The sequence below is a fragment of the Vombatus ursinus genome, unplaced genomic scaffold, assembly GCF_900497805.2.
Source record: "Vombatus ursinus unplaced genomic scaffold, bare-nosed wombat genome assembly UNPS02003292.1, whole genome shotgun sequence".
NCBI lineage: Eukaryota > Metazoa > Chordata > Mammalia > Diprotodontia > Vombatidae > Vombatus > Vombatus ursinus.
Genome location: NW_020943070.1, coordinates 3154371 through 3175874, shown reverse-complemented (window position 1 = coordinate 3175874; position 21504 = coordinate 3154371). Strand labels below are relative to the sequence as shown.

At 41.9% G+C, this 21504-nt stretch overlaps 2 protein-coding genes across 2 annotated transcripts in view; one reads left to right on the top strand and one right to left on the bottom strand.

Moving 5' to 3' along the window:
• Nucleotides 1-920, top strand: part of KDELR3 (KDEL endoplasmic reticulum protein retention receptor 3) — a 13898-nt gene extending 12978 nt beyond the window's left edge. The window contains exon 5 of the mRNA XM_027872550.1: nucleotides 237-920. Coding sequence (XP_027728351.1) covers nucleotides 237-277 — 41 coding nt within the window. The 3' untranslated portion in view covers nucleotides 278-920. The remainder of the gene's footprint in view (nucleotides 1-236) is intronic.
• On the bottom strand, nucleotides 916-21504 carry DDX17 (DEAD-box helicase 17). The gene is made up of 13 exons (XM_027872539.1): nucleotides 21409-21504; nucleotides 17037-17187; nucleotides 15087-15186; nucleotides 14042-14175; nucleotides 13250-13315; nucleotides 12783-12924; nucleotides 11194-11354; nucleotides 10939-11111; nucleotides 10663-10773; nucleotides 10379-10440; nucleotides 9505-9564; nucleotides 5133-5369; nucleotides 916-4096 (listed from the first exon to the last, which is right to left on the bottom strand). Exons 1-13 carry the CDS (start codon nucleotides 21456-21458, stop codon nucleotides 3591-3593), a joined length of 1953 nt encoding a protein of 650 aa, XP_027728340.1. The 5' UTR covers nucleotides 21459-21504; the 3' UTR covers nucleotides 916-3590.

The window sequence follows — 21504 nt, the reverse complement described above, 5'->3', positions numbered from 1 at the left end:
CTGCTTTCAAAACACCCTTCACACCACAGCTACCACACTAATAAGGCACAGGTGTGATCATGTCACTTCCCAGCTCAAGAAACCATCAGGACTCCCTACTTCCACCAAGATTGTCCACCCAAAGAGGAACCTCAACTATCACCCACCCTCTTATCAGTGCTTGCTGACATGCTCTGGATAGGCAGCTCTCTCCCACAACAGTAAAGCCTAACTCTATCTCCTTTTTGTCTCAACAGTCCTTAAAGGAAAGAAGTTAAGTCTCCCAATGCCAGTTTGAAGACCCAATTGAGAAGTTACACAAAAGCTCCAGGCAGCCATGGATCTCTTTCAAAAGTTCCCATGCCAACTTCCTGACCACCAGCTCCTGGAGTTACTGTGGTGCTGCTTTTGAACAAAAGGACTTTCCAGGAAGGGATGGAGAGAATGCTTCCTGTTCCCCCCCCTGCAATTCTCATCTAGTACTTTACAAATGAAGGGTGGGACAACTGGGGCTGAAGTGTGCGATCCTGTAACAGGCATCCCTCAAGTCAGGACTGTCATTGTTCTCCAAGGTCATTCTCCCCAAACCACAGAAGGACACCGGAATCAGGCAGATCCTAACCGCCTTGGGGAGACTGCACCAAAAGAAGTTAAACTAAGTCTTACTATATTAAGACACACATACTTCAGTCCTTGTCAAATTAGCAGTAAAATGTGAAAATTGGTGACCTAGAACTGTTAAATATTGTTATTCCCTTAAAATACAAGCTTTATATACATCTCCAGGGGAAAATGTACCTCCCTGGGTCTTTGCATATTGGTCCCTTCAAAGTTCTAGGACATGACCAAGATTACAGAGAGGTGCAAACCATTGTAGTTCAATTATTCACTGGACTTCTGCTAAAAAGAGAATTTTTGGTAATGAAAAAGTGGCACTTTTATTGTCAACAGTGTTTTTATTTATACCTACAAAAGAAAACAAGATGGTATCAAAAGACAATTTACAAACTAATAGTAACATAGCTTTTAATATCCTGTGCCTGAACATTACACATCTATGAATCTTTCAAGTCAAGTCTTAATGCAACAGGAATGTGTTCAGAGACCAGCAAGGGCATGAACAAAAGCACTGATCCCGCACAAAGCCAGCCACTGACCCTTCAGTTAGAGAAGTCCACACAGTGAATTGTCAGGGAGGGTTCAGAAGTAACCCACGATTCCACAGTAAGCCCCTCCCCACCAAAAGGGTTTCAATGATACAAATGCAATTGTAGTTATCAATGCAGGTCCTTCTGAATATGTACTTAATATAATAGCAGTTGGAATCTGCATTTGGAGCCAAACGCATGAGGACATGGGAGGCTGATGCCTAGGATGGCACAGGAGGGACCCTTGCAGACTTGTCAGATCCAAGCTGCAGGAGCTTTTGAGATGTGCTGTTAATCTCATTTTACAATGAATGAAGCAGGAGCAGACTAAACACTGTCTTGCTTGCCAAGAGACCCTTCTCATTAAGATCAGCTTTTAAGAGCTGTGAGAGGGCAGACTACCTCCCTGGCGCACTTCTGCATGAGAACTCACAGGTGAACAGTTTCACACCTGTTTGAGGGGAGAAGAAAACATCTACAACAGACTGATCAGTGCTCAGGACAGCAAAAGTTCTTTGGGGGCCTCGGTTTAAAGATACACAGCACAGGGCAAACTTTTTGCCACAGAACAGGTGCTTTTCCCCACCTCCCACCCCATATCCTCAACTTTCACAATAGAAGAAAAAAAAGAGAGGGGCAGAGAGAAATGGAGGGTAAGGGGAAAAAAGGAAATATGAATGCCAAAGAGCTTACATGCACAGAATTCCAGCTTATGCTAACAACCTACCTGTACGTTGCACACTTAACCAGACCTTCGGAAGCCCTCAGGACCCCCTCCCTTTTATTCTCCCCCTAAAGAAAATCAAAATGGGGGAGGCCAAACCCAGATCTTATCAATCAACAAGTACACTCCTTCAGCTGAAGAAATGCAGCCCACTGAGACTCATCCCCATAACTGCCCACAATAACCAAACAAAGCCTCTCTCACTGGCCTTTCGGAGAGGAGTTTGGGGTTCTGCCACTTTGCCAAAGGATGTCAACAGAATAACTAGTTAGGGAGAGACAAGAAAATTTTGTGCAACAAGGGCAGGGAATTCTCTCCAGGATCTGCCGTTCCTGGCCCATCTGCCAAATGAAGTCACATTAGAGAATAGACAACATGCTTAACTACAAACAGCAAACACTCACCTACCTTCAGATGGAGAAAGAGCAAATTAAATGCTTACGTTCCAGTCTTTCCTAACCTTTCCCTAAAATACTACCTACCTGTAAAAACTGACCACAATAGGATCCTGGAGAAACATACCCAGAAGCTCAGTTATAAAGGGAGTTTTAAACCAATGAACTCAGAACAGCTCTGCCTAATCCCTTTTGGGTAAAAAAATAAAAGGATGATAGGGAAAAAGGGGCTTCCACCCTAGCTCTGTAAACACTGATGATAATAGGAAAACCCTGTTCACTGCACAGATTCAGAAAATTCTCTGCAACTAAAGGTCCTTTATATCCTGCAGGTGAATGCATGGAATTAAATGGTTAATAAAAATCTGCTTTGTTTCGTGGGCATTTCTGTCAGTCTTGCCCACAGCAGCTGTCTGGATGGAAACTGACTTTCACAGATGGTCCCTGGCAATGTGAGGAATAGATAGATACAGGCAGCTCCCACCCAGCTGCTGAGATGCTATACTTTAACCATCCCAGAAAATACTCATGGTTTTTTCAAATTAAAGACATTCATTTTAAACACCAGCTTGTTATTTCTGGCCATAGTTAAATCCAGATTCTCAGCAAACTAATTTCCATGACATTACGGCTGACCATCAATGGCTGCTTTTCATTAAGAAAGGCAGACCCATTAAGATGACTTTTCAGGGAAGTGGGTGACATGGAAGGTGGGAGGAGGCAGAGTTAAATACCCAATCCAATTTGAATTTGGTTGCCATGAAATGTTTAACTGGCAATCAACCAAGTAAAACCTTAAAATATGGGAGCTTAGAAACAGTGCCCAGTGCCCATTAAAAGAACTCAACTCCAAGCTACTTTCAGAGAATTTAGAACATCATAGCAAATGCTCTGCATGCTCTCCCTGCACCCCAGTCACATGAGCACATGAAAGCATGGACGCTGTGCTCTCCTGTGCTACACTGCAAATCTCCCTCCCACCCAACTCTGTAACTTAGACAAAACAAAAAATGGGCTAGGACTGAATTGCCAATGCCCACTTTTTTTCCTTTTAAGAGAAAAGAAAGCTCAGCTCAAATTTCCTCAACATGCAAGAAGTTGGAGGGAAAAAAAAGGGAACGTTTCCAGTCAGCTATATATATTTTTTTTTTTACAAAATTTGTAATATGGACTGGATCATTTTGGCGGGCAGAAGAAATCTGGCAGCGGAACTCTAACTAACCTGCATGAAAGACAAATCACAATGGTTAAAAGAAAAAAAAAGGGAAGAAAGTAAAAAGGAAAGAGAGTTCCTTTAAACGTAAGTAAAAGGTCTGGACACGTCTCACCACCGCCTGAGTGGCTTCATTTACGGGAGGGAGGCGGGGGAGGCGGAGGTGGGGGATACTGGTAGGCGGCCTGCCCCATGTAACCTATCATGTTAGTAGCCCCAGGAGGCTGTGGAAATTGCTGAGACATCAGAGGCTGAGGCTGCTGCCCGGACCGGCCCAAGCCACTATACTGCTGGCTGGAGCTCTGAGAGCTTCTCCCAGTCGTGGCAGTACTACTAGCACCATAGGTGCCAGCCCCGTACTCCTGAGCTGCATAGCCACTGGTGCCATAAGCAGCTGCCCCATAGGTGCCTTGGCCATAGGTATATTGGCCTGCTTGAGCTCCAAAGGCAGAATTGGGACTGCCATAGCCACTACCATTAGCATAACCAGCTCTGTCCGTATCTCCACGATCACGATAGCTTCCAGAGTCTCTCCGGCTACCATCTTTAACTCCTCGAAGCCTGCGGTCACACTCATCCTGGTACATCAGATTGGGATTGTTGACCGAAGAGGTGGTACGGTATCGAGAACGACCACCTAATGGAAAGATACATGGAATTACACAGGATTTTAACACGACTGGATATGATCAGGTAGACGTGAGGACCTCACACTTTTCCTAATTTTTATAACTAAAGGCAAATCCCAAAGCTGTAACTTTCTAAAGAAGTTATACAGCAATTATTTCTAATAATTTTCCTTCACTTGCATTTCCTCTAAGGAAACCCACACAAAAGCTGGATCTCACATATCACATAGAGAAGGGAGCAGTCAACTTGTTGACAGAGCTCTTTAGCTACTCCCTATTCCCCCTACACTCCCACCTCGGTCCACACCACAACTGACAACTGCTTTTTTTTACGTTTAAGTACGTGAGCTAAGCAAATCTCATTTCAGAAATTTAAGTGACTTACACCTGAGCTTTTAAAATATGACAGTCAGGAGAGTGGCCAGCTGCACTGACCTGGGCGTGGGCTGACCGACCCAAGTTCTATTTGATTTGTTTAACACTATGATTTGAAAACCTTTCTACCTGTTTCTACAATCACAAAAAAAGGGGCCAAAATTATTCACCTCTCCTATCTGGAAAATAAACAGCATACAGTACAAATTAATGACATGGATAACACTTTCTGAAAACAAAGCAACACAAGTCATTTATCCTCAATTTTGAGTGTTCCTGCACGTACTTCTAAACAGTAACTATTGATCATCCAGTCATCATGGTCACTGAGGCTGGCAGTCAGAAATCTAAGAGAAAACACGCTAACATTGGAGAAGGAAAGGGTAGGATGAAGCTCTCAATACTGTGATATATTTTCCTAATGACCAGGGTATATGAACTCCATTATTAAACCCAGGCTATGCCCATACAACGTAGGACTAAATTGTAACTTTCAATAGAGAAGGGAAGAAACAAAACTATAGTTTTCCCTTCCGCCTCTCCCTAAGCTCAATAAAACAAAACTGCCAGGTAGCTGGGTTTCACCTACCCCCAATGGACCAAAGCAGAGAGAGTACCTATTCAAAGCTCCAAGCAAGGATCCAAAAAACCTCAAGACTTCGATCTTACCCCCGCCTCCACCACCTCCTCTGTGGTCCACCAGCTGCATCAGTTTCGGGTTGATGGCCTGATTGGCCTCCTCTAACACTTTGATTAGTTCCCTAGCTTGTTTTAAGTTTCCCGGGGTGAAGAATGTGTAGGCGGTGCCTTTGTTGGTGCTCCGGGCTGTCCGGCCAATCCGGTGCACATAATCCTCGGAGCTGTTTGGGTAGTCATAGTTGATCACAAACTTAACATCTTCCACGTCTTCAGGACCGGCGGTGAATCCCGAAATGGGGGTTGAAGTGGTGGGAAAGAAGGTAAAAAATGTGCCAGCGACAGGTGGGAAGCACGGATGTAGATGACAGCAAGAGGAGAGAAGAATAAATTAGTAACCACACTGAACAGAAACAAAACAGACTCATCCCAACAGAGTAAAAGAGGGAGAAACAAGATTAGTTCATTCTGGGGACCTCCTAAGTGGCACCCCACCCCAAAATGGATGCAAAAGTATTTAAGCAACCATCTGTCAAGTCCCGCCTGTGCTGAATCAAAAGCACTTCCTGGAATGCCAGGAACTCTCCAAGACACCCTCTGTGGAAGAGTCAAGTGAATTCCAGCCCCCTCCTCTCCAAACTCACTAGAACATGGAGCAAAACGGTACCATTGTTATAAGTAAGGGCAAACCACTTCGACTCTGTTGGGAGAAGCCCAGCAAAACATAACAGTAATATCACACACTTACCTTCAAACCAGTTACAAGGCAAAAACAGAGCTGCATTTACTTTCTTATGACTACTTTGTCAAAGAACAACCAAAACATTTCATGTTCTTTATTAACTCCCCATCGTTCAACTTTAGAAACACTCCTGTTACAAATTCTGCCCACCTCATTTTTTTCCCAAAACTTGCAATAAATCATCTTTCCCTGCCTCTTTTTCTTCTATCATGAAAACACATTACACTAAAATTTTACTACACTACCAAGTCCAGTTTCTGATAATTTTGCTCAACTCAAAGCTGTGGTTTAAACTCAACCAAAGCTCGTCTAAGTGACCAGGGAATGAGATGAATAGCCAATTTGGAAAATGCCACGAAACCTTGAGATACATTCTGGCCATCTCTAAAACTATGTAAATGTTAGTGTGATGCTTGAAGTCGTAAGATAATCTATTTACTATAACAAGCAAAGTTAAGACTGTCATTAGAGTCCTAATGTTTTGTGGAAAAAAAATCTGCATTTTACAAAGAATATTCCAAAAATATCCAAGATAAAACACAGATTTTTGTGATATAAATAATTAAAAAACATTCTCTGTTTGTTACCAGACCGATGCACACTCCCTCCTCCTTTGGGAAACCGCTGCAGCCGATCCCGTCTCTTTGCCTTTTATTTTTGGCGGCCTCCTTTCGAAAACTCCGCCCTCTGACACGGGACCACTGGAGCGCGGGGAGCATGCATCAAGGGTCCGTGGCAGTGAGATGTCCCCACACACGCTCGCTCTGTGAACTGGCTTAGATGCTTCTCTGTAGCCCCATTTGGTTGCCAAGCGCCGGAGAACCTGGGTTCGGGTAAAAATTTCAGGTCCTCCAACGCCTCCCCCCGGGGATAATAGGGGTGATTGTAGAAAAAAATAATGAATAAAAATGCAAAAGTTACATCCAAAGGGTCAGACTGCATCTATTGCCCAGACTGCATTAATTTCAGGGGGAGATGATTTTTTTTTTTAAAAAATGTTTATATAACTGTTGTTAAAGGGGAGGAGAAGAAAGGGGCATTATGTCTGTTTCTTATTACAGTAAAGGCTCCTCAGTCTTTGCTGACTCCCAAGTCCTGAATCACACCAGAAAGAGTGAGAAGGCAGATATCACAGGGGGCAGCGTGAGTCTCCAGCTAGGGTCCTTGATGCAACAGAGCAAAAAAAAAAAAAAAAAAAAAAAATTGTGCAAAGATAGGACAGGAGTAAGATAAGGGGATGGGAAATTTTGATCAACACAGTCACATCTTCAGAGCCAGGGTAAATAGATTCTGACAAGCAGCCAACTGTATGCTCTTTGGTCAATCCCATTCCGCATGTCTGTCCACCAGCCGCAGAGCAAGCTGAATTATTGCACTGAAGTGCTTTCTTAACAGAAAGCATTGGGGACTGTAGTGAATAGTTTAGATTCTAACACTTGGGAACATCTGGAGGATAGGGAAGCAGGGAGGGGGCCAAAGGTGGTGATGGTTCCCCAGACTAAAAAAGTGGTCCTGTGTCCACACACAAGAGCAAGTATAGGATTTGGTTTCTCAAGTCAATCATGCTCTGATGTATCTGTGTGCCACAAAGGTATTATCTTGTTGCCTTTAGAGAAGTTGGAGCAGGGTTAAGAAATACTCTGGGCCACATATCCTTTGGTTAGACCATCAAAAAAGCCCTATGGTTTGGCCTGCAGCTTGGTCATTAATTGGGGAAGGGGAGGGGGGCAATGGAAGAGGTGGGGAGTGGGGAACAGGATGGGGACAGAGGCTAAGAAATATGCTCATCTAGAGCTGCTCCAGACCACCCATGCAGAGATGCCCCGAGCCTGCACTGAGTGACGTGCAGCTGATAGCAAAGCTTCTGTTAGAAAACAAGACAAAAGAAATTCAATGTTTTTAGTTTAAACCAAGTGAAGTTTAACAAAACAAAATTTTAGAAAGACCAGGGGAAGGAGTTTTCTCTGATAGTGACTAATGAAATTCTGGGAGTTGAACTTACCTGAAGGGAGCATTTAAGAAACCACTGTTTGCCAGGGAGGGAGAGAAAAGGCCTGGTGACTCCGCCAAAATAGTGCGCCCCTGTCTACACGAGGTAGACGCCTTCACTTTCCAGATCTCAGAGGACCGTGGTCACAAGCTGGCCAGTTTATTCTGTCCTCCTTTTGATTTTACAAGGCAGCAAACAAAGGGGCCCAAACAAGCACAGGTGCTGTTTAGTAACAAGAAACAGACTCGGAGACCTTCCCGGCCCCTTCACTCGTCTGAGTGGGGGGTGGGGGTAGGGAGGCTGGTTACAACATGGCGGCCAATTAGGTTGATGGGGGTGCAGGGCTGGGTGGGTGGGCTGCAGGTTTATTTTAACTGTCTAGGCGAGATGCACAAAGAAGCTACCAGCACATAGCAAGCCTGTTTAAAAATCACCATCACTGAAAGCTTTGTTTTCCATATAAACTGCTTCCAGGCCTTAGCCCCTTCTCCCAACAGGCCCAAGTTCTCGCTGCACAGGTCCAGACATGACCTTCTGAGGGCAGAGACAGTCTCCAGTCACGGCTGGGAGGCCACCGCCTCTTAGAGAAGAGGCGATCAGCAACGCTTTTTGGGTAAGGGTTAGAGAAAGAGAAGTCTGAAGAGGAAAAACGTGCCAACACTTGGAGCTTAGGTCTAGACATTCGTCTGTTAGGTTCCATGCCTTCATGAGGCTTCTGAGTGTATCGCCTTTCTGGCCTTTCAAGATTAAGACAAGGCTCCCAACTACAGAAACCTGCCACCAAGTCAGACTTAATTCATGAGTGAATCTATCTACACACGTTAAAGTAGAGGCTGGCACTGCCAAGTCTGACAACCACTTTAAAAAACTAAAGTGGCCCAGAGATGTTTGGGTATATCTGAAGTCACAGTGGAAGCCTGCCAGAAGATTCATTTTTAAAACTGGCAGTGACTATATGTTTATCACAAAGCAGGAACTCAGTGCCCAAGATAATTTATTTTATAGCAGTCAGTGATAAAATTGGGCAACAGTGATTGACTAAGCCATCCATACAAGGATATGCTCAAGTCTTAATTGCGAAACCCCAACAATTCATCGCAACAGTCCTGTGGAGCAGAGAAAGAAAAGATTCGAACTAACTTCAGAACTCTGCCTCACAGATAGGCAACTACCACAAATGGGTTGAAACAGGGGCAAATAACCTTTGCTCAGCTGGCCAAGTATCAAGGAGAACAACTACGATGAAAATTGCTTCAAAGCAACTGATGAGAACATTCATACAGATCTTTCCTTGGCATACACGTGAGCTGAAGATAGCCACCCTCAATACAACCCGAGCTGTCCAACCAAGCCTGAGAGCAAACTGGGGGTGGGCCAGAATGGACTGCTTTGCTTTAACTGATTGAGTGTCTCTTCTCCCTCGAGTAGTCATGCCTAGGCCTTGCTGCAAACCAAAGCCTGTTTGTTAGGAGCAGGAAGAGACTTGGAACACGTTAGGAGAAAAAGACACCAAAGATTTAAAAAATTGTGAGGGAAATCACGCTTTACATTATTTTTAAAAAATGTATCTAAACACATATATATAGACTCTACTTTGAGGTAATAAATAAACCTCCCAACCAAAAAAGATACATATACCAGTTAACAGGCAAGAGACACCTATCTGTACAAACCTAGCCCACGAGAGGCTACATCCGTAGCAATGAGGATGGGAGCCTTCCCAGAACGGAATTCTGAAAGACAAGAGCCGCCCCCCCAAAAGTCATGTTGAGTTAACAGAGCTAAGTTTAAGAAGCACGTTTCAGAAGAAAATCCAGCAAACTTTTCTAGTTTTACTGGGCCTTTCCTTCCATTCTGTCAGATTAAAATCTGAAGTAGTATTCCCCCCAAAATCACCACCTTTCTATTACCGCACATCTAACCCAGACTCTCTATTTTCTGGACCAAATCCTACATTCAATGTAGAGGTGTTAGGAAGCTCAGAGACGGTTCTAGTCCAAACCCCTCATTTGAGCAACGGGGAAACTGAAGGCTAGATCGGTGAGGTGATCTGTCTATGCCTAAGAAGCAGAGCAAGGATCTGAATCTAGGTTTTCTCTTTTCCAGTCCAGTACTCTTCACATTCTAACATACTTTCTTCTAAAATATTCATGAAGCTCCATCAGGAATGGGGGAGTCAGGAATAAACTGCTTCAGGGAAGACAGGTATATTCCTTTAAAAAAAGGAGGATACATTTCATCCCACCTTAATAACTTAATGAACTAAAGAGAAAAAGAACTATGAGGGGAAAAGGAACAGATAATACAAAGTAGCAGGGAAAAGTACAAAATTTTTGCTAACAGTGAGTGGTATTACTGAGTCCTACTTTACACAGTAGTTTAAAAACACATTTTCCCCTTTTCTTTCATGATATTCCTCCCTCAAGAATGTGTGCTACAAAGTTTAAGAAGTCAGAGAATAGTACTTCTGAGCTACTGGCCTGATTCATAAGAAAAATAATATTTCATGAAAATGTCCAATATTCTACTCAATAGGTCTATACTCACCATTGAGTACCCAATCTCTTTCTGGTTGACTCTTGTCTCCATGGATACACATAGCTGGCCACCTGTCAATGAAAATTGACTTTCATTTTAGAAAACACACTAAGAAGGAAAACAAAGCCAAGAAAATACCTGTAACCACCAATTACGTTCTAAAGTTTTGTCGAGGTTACCATGTCAATATGTTGCGACCATTTTGCAAAGCACAAAGCAAACTGTTAAAGGGTTACCATTTTAATTTTAGAATTCCTAACAGACTGAAGCTGACAGTTCAACATTACACTCACCCATCTCTGCGCATCCTTCGGGTCAGGTCATCACACCGTCTCTTTGTCTCCACAAAGATTATGGTCTTGTTTTCTTTTTCAGCCATTATTTCCTCCATCAGCTGGATGAGTCTGGAAGGCAATCACGAATTCTAAGATGTTTACCTGCTGTGTTACAATGCTCACTTATAGGTACCCTGATACTACGGATTTGGAAAACCAACAAGAAACGTTCAAATGTCAAAAAATAATTAATTGGCCTACTCAGTAATAGGTTATTTGAGAACAGCTTCATACTTGTGGTCCTTCTCGCTTTCCATGCAAACATCCACAATCTGCAAGATGTTGTGGTTGGCACTCAGCTCCAGATTCCCCACATTGATCTGGGTGTAGTCACGAAGGAAATCCTCAGCAAGTTGTCGAACCTCTTTTGGCCAGGTGGCACTCCACATCAGCGTCTGTCTGTCAGGCTACAAAAGCAAGGAGAGTTTTGCTGGATGAAGGAACTTTTACAGCTAGAGATTAAGAGGAAAAAGCATCAGTTTTATATACCCTGATTTGGTCCACAATCTTTCGAATCTGAGGCTCAAAACCCATATCAAGCATCCTGTCAGCCTCATCCAACACAAGGTAAGTACAACGGCGAAGATTGGTTTTTCCTGATTCCAGAAAATCTATCAGGCGACCAGGAGTGGCTATGCAGATTTCAACACCTACAAAAAGAAAATTCAAAAAGAGGGACAACGTCATTTACATATACAACAAAGTAATGAGCTACACAGTCAAAAGCTAAAAAAAAACACAACACACCAACACCGTCACAGTTAAGAATAAGGAACTCAGCTAAGAAGCAGTAGAAACTTTAAGGTATACCATGTAAACTTGTGATAAAAAGCAGCAGGGAAAGATCAAATTCAACCTTGACAAGCAGCAGTCAGTATTGTCAGGTTTAGCACTAAGAGAGACAAGGAGAACACCTAGTTTGACCTCATTTTTACACAGGTAATAGCAAGAGCCCAAGCTGTGATTCCAAATCCAGGACTCTTTCTACAACTTCCAATCCTGCTGTACTTTCCATTCCTCAATTATATCTCACTTTTATAGCATATCAAAGTTTTCAATGGCACCATACTGACATTGGCAGTCAAGGGGAGCACCCATACCTATGATTTCATCCTTGCAGTAATTCCCTCCTCCACTGCCAATCAGGTATTCATCCATAACTGGGGAACTAAGGGTAGGTTACAGACCCACAGTTACAGAGCTCTCAATTATGAGGCTGGATTTGAACCCAATGCTTTCTCAATTCAAGTACAGCTTCTCCATTGACCTGACTTTTGTCACATGTTTTATACTTGCGGAGCCAGCTATCAGGCAGAAGTTTTATTGGCTGCACCCCTCAATACACTCACAGATTTAAGCAACTGTTAAACAGATAAGCGATGCTGTACAACTCCAGCATTCTCAAAATCTCTTGTACAACTACAGAACAGTTTATTACTTTTACATGAAAACTGTGCTCCATAAGAAAAGAAACCTATTACTATATTCATACAAATTAACCCCTGCCCTTAAGATCATATTGGAAGGAAAGAGAAATGGATCTTCCCTTCCCCAAGGCACCCACAGCCTTTCGAGGTATTTGCTTGGGGGTTCCTAGCTGAGGCCAAGTGAGGATTTCCTGTCCTTTCACCCTTTCAGCCAGACCCTCCTCCCCTATCATCAACCATTCCAGAGGGAACACTCTCACTCCCCTCTACTGCATCCCCTGATATACCTGTAGAATCTCCAGGACCTTCTAAGCCCTCTACAGCTAAACCCTCCTATTATGTGCTGACTCCTCCAATCATAGTATGAACTCTCTAAGAACAGAAATTATCTTCCATTCACATATTGTAATACCGTGAATTAGTTTTTAATTATAAGAGAACATTCTTATCTTTTTAAATGGCATGTTCTTAAAAACGAATTTTATTATCCAGTGAAGTAAAAAGGAAGAAACACATTTTTACTTTTACAATGAAAACTAATAGGAAAATATCTAATTTATAGATATCGAGTGTTCAGAAATACAACTATAATTATTCTGTAAATATACATGCATTTTATATACAACGAAAGAACTTTTGATTCTTCATTACCTCTCTCCAAATCTCGAATCTGGGGACCTTTCGGAGCACCTCCATATATGCAAGTACTCTTCAATCGAGAGCATTTACCGTAATCATCAGCTACTTGCTGTACTTGCTGGGCCAGTTCTCGGGTAGGCGCCAGAACCAGGCACTGCAAAACAAAAAGGAGGTATGTAAAACATGCCTTGCCTAAGTAAAGCAGGGATTAAAATGAGATCCTCAAACCAGCATAAATGATTGAAACAAACCTTCAAACCCTGCTTCCCCTAGGGGATGTTAACCTCAACACTATATTACATGTACATCCTGCCTCACCAATTACCCTGTAAAGTTTGTACATATAAATGCTGACTTTATACTTTCTCCTGTTGCCCCAGAAAAAGCTAGCAAGGTGCTCAGCACATACAGTGTGCACCTGTTCAATTACTCAGTATTTTAACTACTTCTTAGATTAAAAAGCAAAACAAGACACTTACAATTGGGCCATCCCCCCTCTCCAAATATGGCTGATGGTTGATATGAACAATTGCAGGCAGCAAATACTGAAAAAGAGGGACACAAAGAAAACTTTAATAAAAAACTTCATGCCTTTAGTTGAGCAACACCAACTCATATTTACACAGCACTTCAGGGTTTACAAAACACTTTTTCACAACGACCTTTTGAAGTAGGTAATACCACTTAACGACATATGAGAAAGCTTAAGCTAAGGAGGCAGATTTGCATTAAGGTGGCAACAATATTAGTGCCTGAGGAGGGAATTTCAATACAGGCCTCCCGAGTACTGTATACTGCATCCCCTCTATTACATGACATTGCCTTTTCATTTATAGAACACCAAATTAAATTCAGCTGAAGCCTAGGGGAAAAAAACTAGTTCCTGTAAAGTTTCTGCCATTTCACAAAGTCCCCAAACTAAAGCCAAGTAACGGTATCAACACAGATAGCACGGGAGAAAAAGCAATTATCAACTGAATTAAGAAAATCTCCCATTTATGTAACATCTGAAAGCTTATGAAACTTTCCTCACAACAACCTGTGAGGTAGGTAGTCAAGTCTTGTAATTCTTGTTTTACAGAAAGCAGGAATTACAGGAGAAACAAGGAAACAGACATAGAGAAGTTCGGGAACTTGCTAACTGTGCAATTCAAACCAGGGTGTCCTGGGGACCTCAGTGCACTCTCCACTATGTAGTCTTTCAGGATAGACTCACAGAGGCAGACTAAACGGATACTAACTGTTAAAGTGATATGGTTCTTGGTACTTACCGCCAAAGTCTTCCCAGAGCCAGTTTGGGCAATGCCCACCATATCTCGGCCACTAAGAGCCAATGGAAATCCTTGGCACTGAATCGGAGTTGGTTCTGTGAAGTTCTGATCCATTAACACATCCATCACATACTCTACAAGACAACAAACATAACACCTCACTCAAAATTTAAAAGGACATGAACATCACTAATAGTTGCACAGAACTCAGCTGGGGAATACCTCATATTTTGCCACTTCCTATAACAATTTAGAATCAAAACTCTACAGCAGTGCTTCCCAACTGTTTTGGATCTCTCCACCCCCCATCTTCCTGTAACTCACATTCAATATGAAAGGAAATAAAGGTTAACTGCTTGCTATGCACATGCACCTAAGAAATAAAAGATTTATAAGCACATTTACGGAACATGCTTCTCCAACAGACAACAATAATTCCATCTCTTTGGTAGAAATCAAGTATAAAGACCAGATCAAACTACCCTTGTGCTCTTCTGGACAATTCCATTGCCTAGGTGCCCAAGGCACAGCACTGGTTATCTCTGCTCTAGAAGAATCTCACAAAGTCTCTTAACAAGATCATGTGACGTTCACAAGACAGAATACTTTAGAACACCCTTAGTATTTATCACTCTCCCCTCTCTCAAGAGTCTTTAGGCTTTGACAAGGTTTGAAATTCCAAGTCACTAAGAATTTTATGACCTACAGTCTCCCCGTGCCCATGCTCCTTCACTTGCTAAGGAAATCAATAATGCCTAGTATATGTCATTAGATGCAGGACCTCACCTGTGTGACACTCCCTTCCAGGTCACCCATCAAAATATGTGCACTCAAGAGTCCTCCAGTTTGACCCCTGCCCACGTCATCAGATAAGGATACCTAGTCTCTAGATCTAATCTATGTAAAATTACCAATTACCCTTCCTGTTTATCCTTCGACCAACTAAATAAATCTCCCCCTTCATCAGTTTCTGCATCAGTGGTCTCTATACACAGCAGTCATAAATGTGTACGTGAATAACTTGACTAAATTGAAGAATACTTACGGGGAAAGTTAGCATGATGGAAGGCAAACACTGGCTTAGGACAAACATCTCCCCCTCTTACTGTGATCTCCTTCTTCCGGCGCAGTTCATCAACCTCGTACTACAGTAAAATAAAACCAAGCAGGTTAGCACAAAATTTCTCTTTGTGATAGCTATTACATAGCTTCCTTTAACTTGGCAACCATTAAAGGGAATTTCCATTTCATTAAAATAAAACCATAAGTACATCTGAGTGTCTAGGAAGCCTTTAAAATGCTGTTTCCTCCTACTAGTTTTAAGCATGCCTCAGCCTAATGGGCATCTTTTGAGGTAGCCAGTGGTGCAGTGGAAAGAGGGCTGAGCCTGGGGTCAGGAAGAGCCAAGTTCAAAATCAGGCCATAGACTCTTATTATGTGACCTTGTGTAAGTCACTTATCTTCTACTTATTTCAGTTTCTTCAATGGTAAAGTGAGGATAACACCAATAACCTCCTCCCAGGGCTGTTTTTAAGTATCAAATAAGGTAACATTTGTAAAAGCACTTAGCACAGTGCCTGGCACAGAGTAGGCATTACATAAATGCTAGTTGTTTTTAATTATGATTTTCTTTTAAGTAACTGAATTAAATCCCACCGGATTATACTGAGGTATAACAAGAGGTCACCAATTCCCTATCCATACACAGACCTTAATGAGATGCACAATATAAAATAGCTATCCTTTTTCAAGTTTGCATTTAAGTTGTTTTTCCCATAATATTTTTATCTGGCAAATATTTTACATATAGTAAAACTGTAATTATCTAGAATGGTCTGGGAAGTAGGTATTGTAGGTGTTATAATTTTTTCAAGGCATCCTTATCATGTTTCAACTCATGTTGTCAAATACCTTGCTAGAAATTAATTTTTATAGTTTACCTTGCTTCTTAGTAACAAAACTCTATCACATGCATTATTCTCATAGCCCTTATCTCACCTGATGTTTATTTAAAATGACCCTGTGAAGTAATACTAGCCTTATGTTACAAATGATCAAGTGAAGCCATGGCTTAGCTCACTGACAGCCATACACTAAGTGCTAAAGAAATGCTTTTTGACCAAGAGGCAAGGAGGCTCAATATCACGTTCCAAGTTGGATAACTGACCAATGGCAAAGTCAACTAGTCTCTTCATTCCTAGACTAGTGCTCTTTCCACTATAAAAACCCGCCTGTAAATGTTAATTTTTCTTTTGATGATTCAGAATCTTTCAGGGCTCCAGGGTCATCACCATGCAAAAAGAAGTTCTATCATTTTATCCTTTTTGTCAATTTGTCATCAAAGTATAAAATATACAAAGAACATTTTGATGATGGCTCTGGTTAATTTTTTATTCTGTGTCATATTATATGTAATAACTCAAACTCAGATTATTACACAGTCAACATATGGAATGGAAATAAGTAACCAGACTGCTTTATTTTATAATTTAATATTTGTTTAGCACAAAGTAAAGCAAATATCGGACTAGGTCTTCTCTAAAGTCCCTTGCAACTTCAAATCCCATGAACCTCACAAGACACTTACAATTAGGAACAATATCAGTTCTCATCTCCTAGTTATCAAATACTACAGTAAGCAACAAATGCTACTTATATTTTTGCAGATACGCTGAAATCACTTTATTGCTAAAACACATTTTATACCTGATCAAATATAACAGAGGAAAGATATAAAATCAAAGAAAAAAACAGATTAAAGGATCCAGATGCAGCAGGGAATCACATCAGTGAAGCATGAAAATGTATACACGTATGCACATGCATGCACACGTGCATTTTTCCTTCAGGTTTTTATTCTCAAAACAGTCATAGCTCTCACATACAAAGAAAAAAAAGAGACTCGTAGTATGTTAAGAAAAAAATTGCTACTGAAGCGCACTCTGGCCTTTCAGAAGTCCTCTCCAGGCTTACAAAACCCACCTGAGAAACTTACCGGGGTGAGCCTGGCCACCTCAGGGTGCTCCACATAAAAATTCTTCTCGAACTTTGGCAGCTCGCTCAGGTCCCACTTCTTCTTGCGCAAACGCTCCCCAGGATTACCGAATTTCTTTGGGGGCAGGCCTCCACCTCCTCTTGCTCCAAACCTAAGCCCATCAAAATTAGTCCACTTTATTTACATTTTTCAAAAAGTATACGAGATTGGTTTTTTTAAGCTAAAAATTAAATATGATATTAAATTAAACCTTAAACACCATTCCAGACAGCTACACTTGTAGACAACAAAATCTGGCTGCCTAATCCCTTCCTCATCGATGCCTGTTCCACAAAACTGAACATCAGGAAAACAGGAGCTGTTTCTCCCAGCTTTTCGCATTAGGACGCCCCTCCTAGCCCCTGCAACGTGCCATGCCTAATTAGATTCTTCTTTCACAGTCTACCCAGAACAACTTCTTGCTATAGAAGCAATTCTGGAACTCCAACTTTATAATTAATGCATTTCTTATTTTTAAAAACTCAACTAGAGTCTCCAACTTTTTCCTGTAATTCAAAATATTAAGATAACTTGATATATACACACAATCTTCTCTAAACATAAATAGAAAAGAATAAAAAGGACAATTCCAACTTGTTTTAAGGAATTAAAATCACTGATATTCCTTTCAAACCACCGGTTTATTTCACAAAAGCAGCATTCACCAATCAGTTAGAAAAACCATAAAGGAAGTTCAAAAATGAAACCAGCAAAGACAGCCATTTTAGCTAAGTAGTTTAATGATGGATTTTCCATCATCCTCAATCTCCGAATAAAGTCAGCTTCCTATTGATGCATATAGAACTCAAGTATCAGGAAAAAAAAAAACCCAATGATTATTAGAGCCAGCAAATATTAAAGGAAATCTACATAAAACATGGCAAGTTTCCTCCTAATCTTTTAACCAAAATTTTTTTTGAAAAAGATAATGTGAAAAATTATTTTGGAGTATAGAATAAATGGACAAATGCCTCCAAATAAAAATTGTTCAAATTTGCTTCTTAAAATTCATTTGTACCAGTATATAAAAATGAGGCCATGTAAGTAAAATGTCTAATGACTGTTATTTCAAAGTAAAGACTTCGCTATTACTCAAAAATTTGCATTCACTTTAAATAGTTTAAAGCAAACAAAACTAAGACAGTTTGTGGGGAAAAAAAAGGTTTCATTCTTTTTATATAAACAATTCCCAGTTGAAGCAGCCATTTCAATGCCATTTTCTCTAGCCGAGACTAATGAGGCAAAGCAGAACAGATTCTTCAAACAAGAAAGCAAAGGCCTATGGTTTTTTGTTGTTTCTTTGTTTTTGTTTTAATTTGAATCTCCTGGTCATCTATTTTTAGCTTGGTTTTAACAGTGTCCCCCCTTTTATTAATAAATAAATGATGGAACTATTTTCATAAGAATGTCACTTTTGGTCTTGCTATTAATTAAAAAGAATTCTATTATTTTGCACACAAGATGGCAGGTTGGGTGGTGAAGGGGTCTTAAAAAATTGTTTGACACTTTATGTATTTATTTTCATAATGAGACTGCTTATACCAATGTTGTTTAATAGGCCCAACAACTTTCTTTAGTGATTCAAATTTTACTAATATATATATTACATTATATATAATACATATAATTATAATCTGTCCTGTTATACTGGAATGTTTCTGGACACAACCATTAACAAACTGAAGACTATTCAACCCTACCAAACACGCTTACATCAATAAAAGTCATAAAGGTCAAAGTTGCTACTTTTTGCCCACATGATTTGTATGATTTATTCCATCTTTGAAGATAATAATAACTGTTTAAGTGGGCTTTGCAAGAATATAATTTGAAGATCAGTAACCTCCAACATTTATACTGGCTATTTTTGGATGCTTAATATTCATATATAATCTTAGAAAATTTCTGGGACATACATATAAAAAGGATGTTTAGAAGCTACTGGCTAGATCTTTGCACTATATCACAAAAAAAGCCATCTAAAATAATCATCACTTACTTAACCACATCCATTCCTATGTATATCATTTAACAATTTAGTTATTTGGGCAAAAATGGTAAAACAGCAAAAACAAGTTGGGATATCTGATAGTGGAAGGAAAAGGTCTTTACAGGCAGACCTGTAAAAGGGCACCACTTTATTTGTACTAAGGCAATCGGTTTGTCATTTGAAACTCATGGAGGCCTTAAGGAACAATGCTAAGTGATGAACCAAGAATCAGAGGCTGCTGTCTTCTCCAGATATAACAGCTTAAAGTACAGTGCATTATCATTAAATGTGTCTATGTTTGGTATCTGTATAACGAACAGACAAGTTCAAACCGTTTCGCTTTTACAAAAAGCTCAACTGACACTGAGCCAAAGTCAGGAATGATTCTATTACTATGTATTTCAATACTTTGGAGACCTGATCTATTGGTTTTTGGAGTTTAAATTTATCCAGACCCTCTCCCCCAAAAGATTTTACACCACCATTTAACATTCTGAAAGCTCAGAATTACGCAGCTTGTATAAGAACTTAAATCTAAACTCCTCCTTCCCAAAATCTGAACTTTTATAATGAGGAAACTCAGCAGACCATGTTAAGGATCCAAGATCCAGTAGAATGAACACTGAGCTTTAAAAACCAAAACTCCAATAATGTCTTACCATTCATAGCTGATTTAAGACCTGTCAAGGAGATAGCAACTGGTTAAATATCATGTTTATTCCCTTAACTGGGCCCCAAAGCACCTCTTCAGTTAAGAAAGATGCCACACTGAAGAGTCTACAAGTAAAAGCGCACATTCCAAAATGGCAGCACTAGGTTTCTTTGAATCTTCTCCAGATAGAAAATCAACATTACTCTGCACTAGGGGAGTCCCCAATGCAACTGAACAAATGTTTACTTAATGCCCACTAGATTTCTCCCCTTTCTTCAACTCATACCATCTGAGGAGAAAGGTCAAGAGTAAGGGTGGCAATCTGCTAGCTTCCAGGCCAGGGCCAGTCAATTAGTCATGTGATCAAGTGAAAGTCCTTTGACCTGGCTAGAAGCTGTTTGCTTCCAAGATCCCCTCTAAGATCAAGTGGATGAATCCCTGTGAAATGCAGCACTATACAAATTAAGGGACTATTCACCAGCCAACTGACTTCAGCATATTAAGAACTTGGAACCCAAAAAGCTAGATACCAGACCCTAGCTGGAGCTACCAGTAAGATAAGGCAACAAATAGATGCAACAGGGAAGAACTCTACAATCTTTTCAATTCTTTAAGCATTAAGTGCCCACCAGGTGCTAAACCTAAACACAAAATAATCCTGATCCATAAGAAACTTCCATTCCCTCCTAAATTAGATGCCACATATTCTCCATTTCTCCACCGTCCTACGGAAGACAGTAGATTCTTTCCCCTGTAATACCTGTTTTACAAATTGCCTTTCTATCTCTGGTGGGGGCTTGCTTTCTTCCCTTCACCACCAACACTGAGATTGTGCTGGATCTTGGCCACGCTCTCATTAGAGACTCCGGGTCTCTAGATCCCCTAAGGCTCAAATTCCACCCGTCCAAGGCCCGGTCGAGGGGGCGGGAGGGGGCGTCCGCTCAATCAATTCCAAGGGGAGCTCTCAGGGACTGGCTCCTTTCCCCTCCCCCCACCTTCTCCTTTGATCTAATAGGATTTAGAGCTGGAAGAGAGGTGAGAGATGACCGCAGGGGCCCCCCCCCCCCCGCCCCCCCGGGGGCCCCCCCCCCCCCGGCCCCGAGGGTGTGCCGCCTCCCCCCCTCCGGGGAAGGTTGCAGCTTTCCAAGCTCTTTCTGCCAGAACACCCTTCGATCCTCTCGGTGACCCCCTTCTGGTCGGGCATAGGAGCACTGGTCCTTCAAGAACTCGGTCTCTTCCCCTCTGGCCCCGACCGCCTGCAGGCTTCCCTCTAGACTGCAGCTTGGGGTGCCTTAGTTTCCCCAGGATTTCAGGGCCCCCTTTGCAGCTGTCCACTCTACGGTCCTGTCCCCGCTTGGGATTCGGCTTCCCACCGCTACGAGGGCCCAAACGACGTCTACGCCACCCCTGCCTCGGTTTCCCTTTCTGAACAAAAGGGGGCCCTCGCGTCCTCTCGGGTCAACAAAGGCCGCTCCAGCCTACGCTTCCCCCCCGTGCCTCGGTTTCCCCGTTTGCACAAGGGAGTGAGCGCCCTGCGGCCTTCGAGGGCTCCCAGCTCGATGCGTCGTCTTGGCTGCCGTCCCCCCGAGCCTCGGTTTCCCTATTTGTCCCTGGGGGCGCTCCGCGGTCCTGTCAACTCTAACCCGGGTCGCCCCTCCCCCCGCCCACTGCCTCAGTTTCCCCAGGCTCACCCTCCGCGGTCCCGGTCCCGGTCGCGGTCTCCGAAGCCGCCTCCTCGCATGGTGACGCCGGGGTCGGGCAGCGGGGCGCGGCCGGGCGGGGGCCTG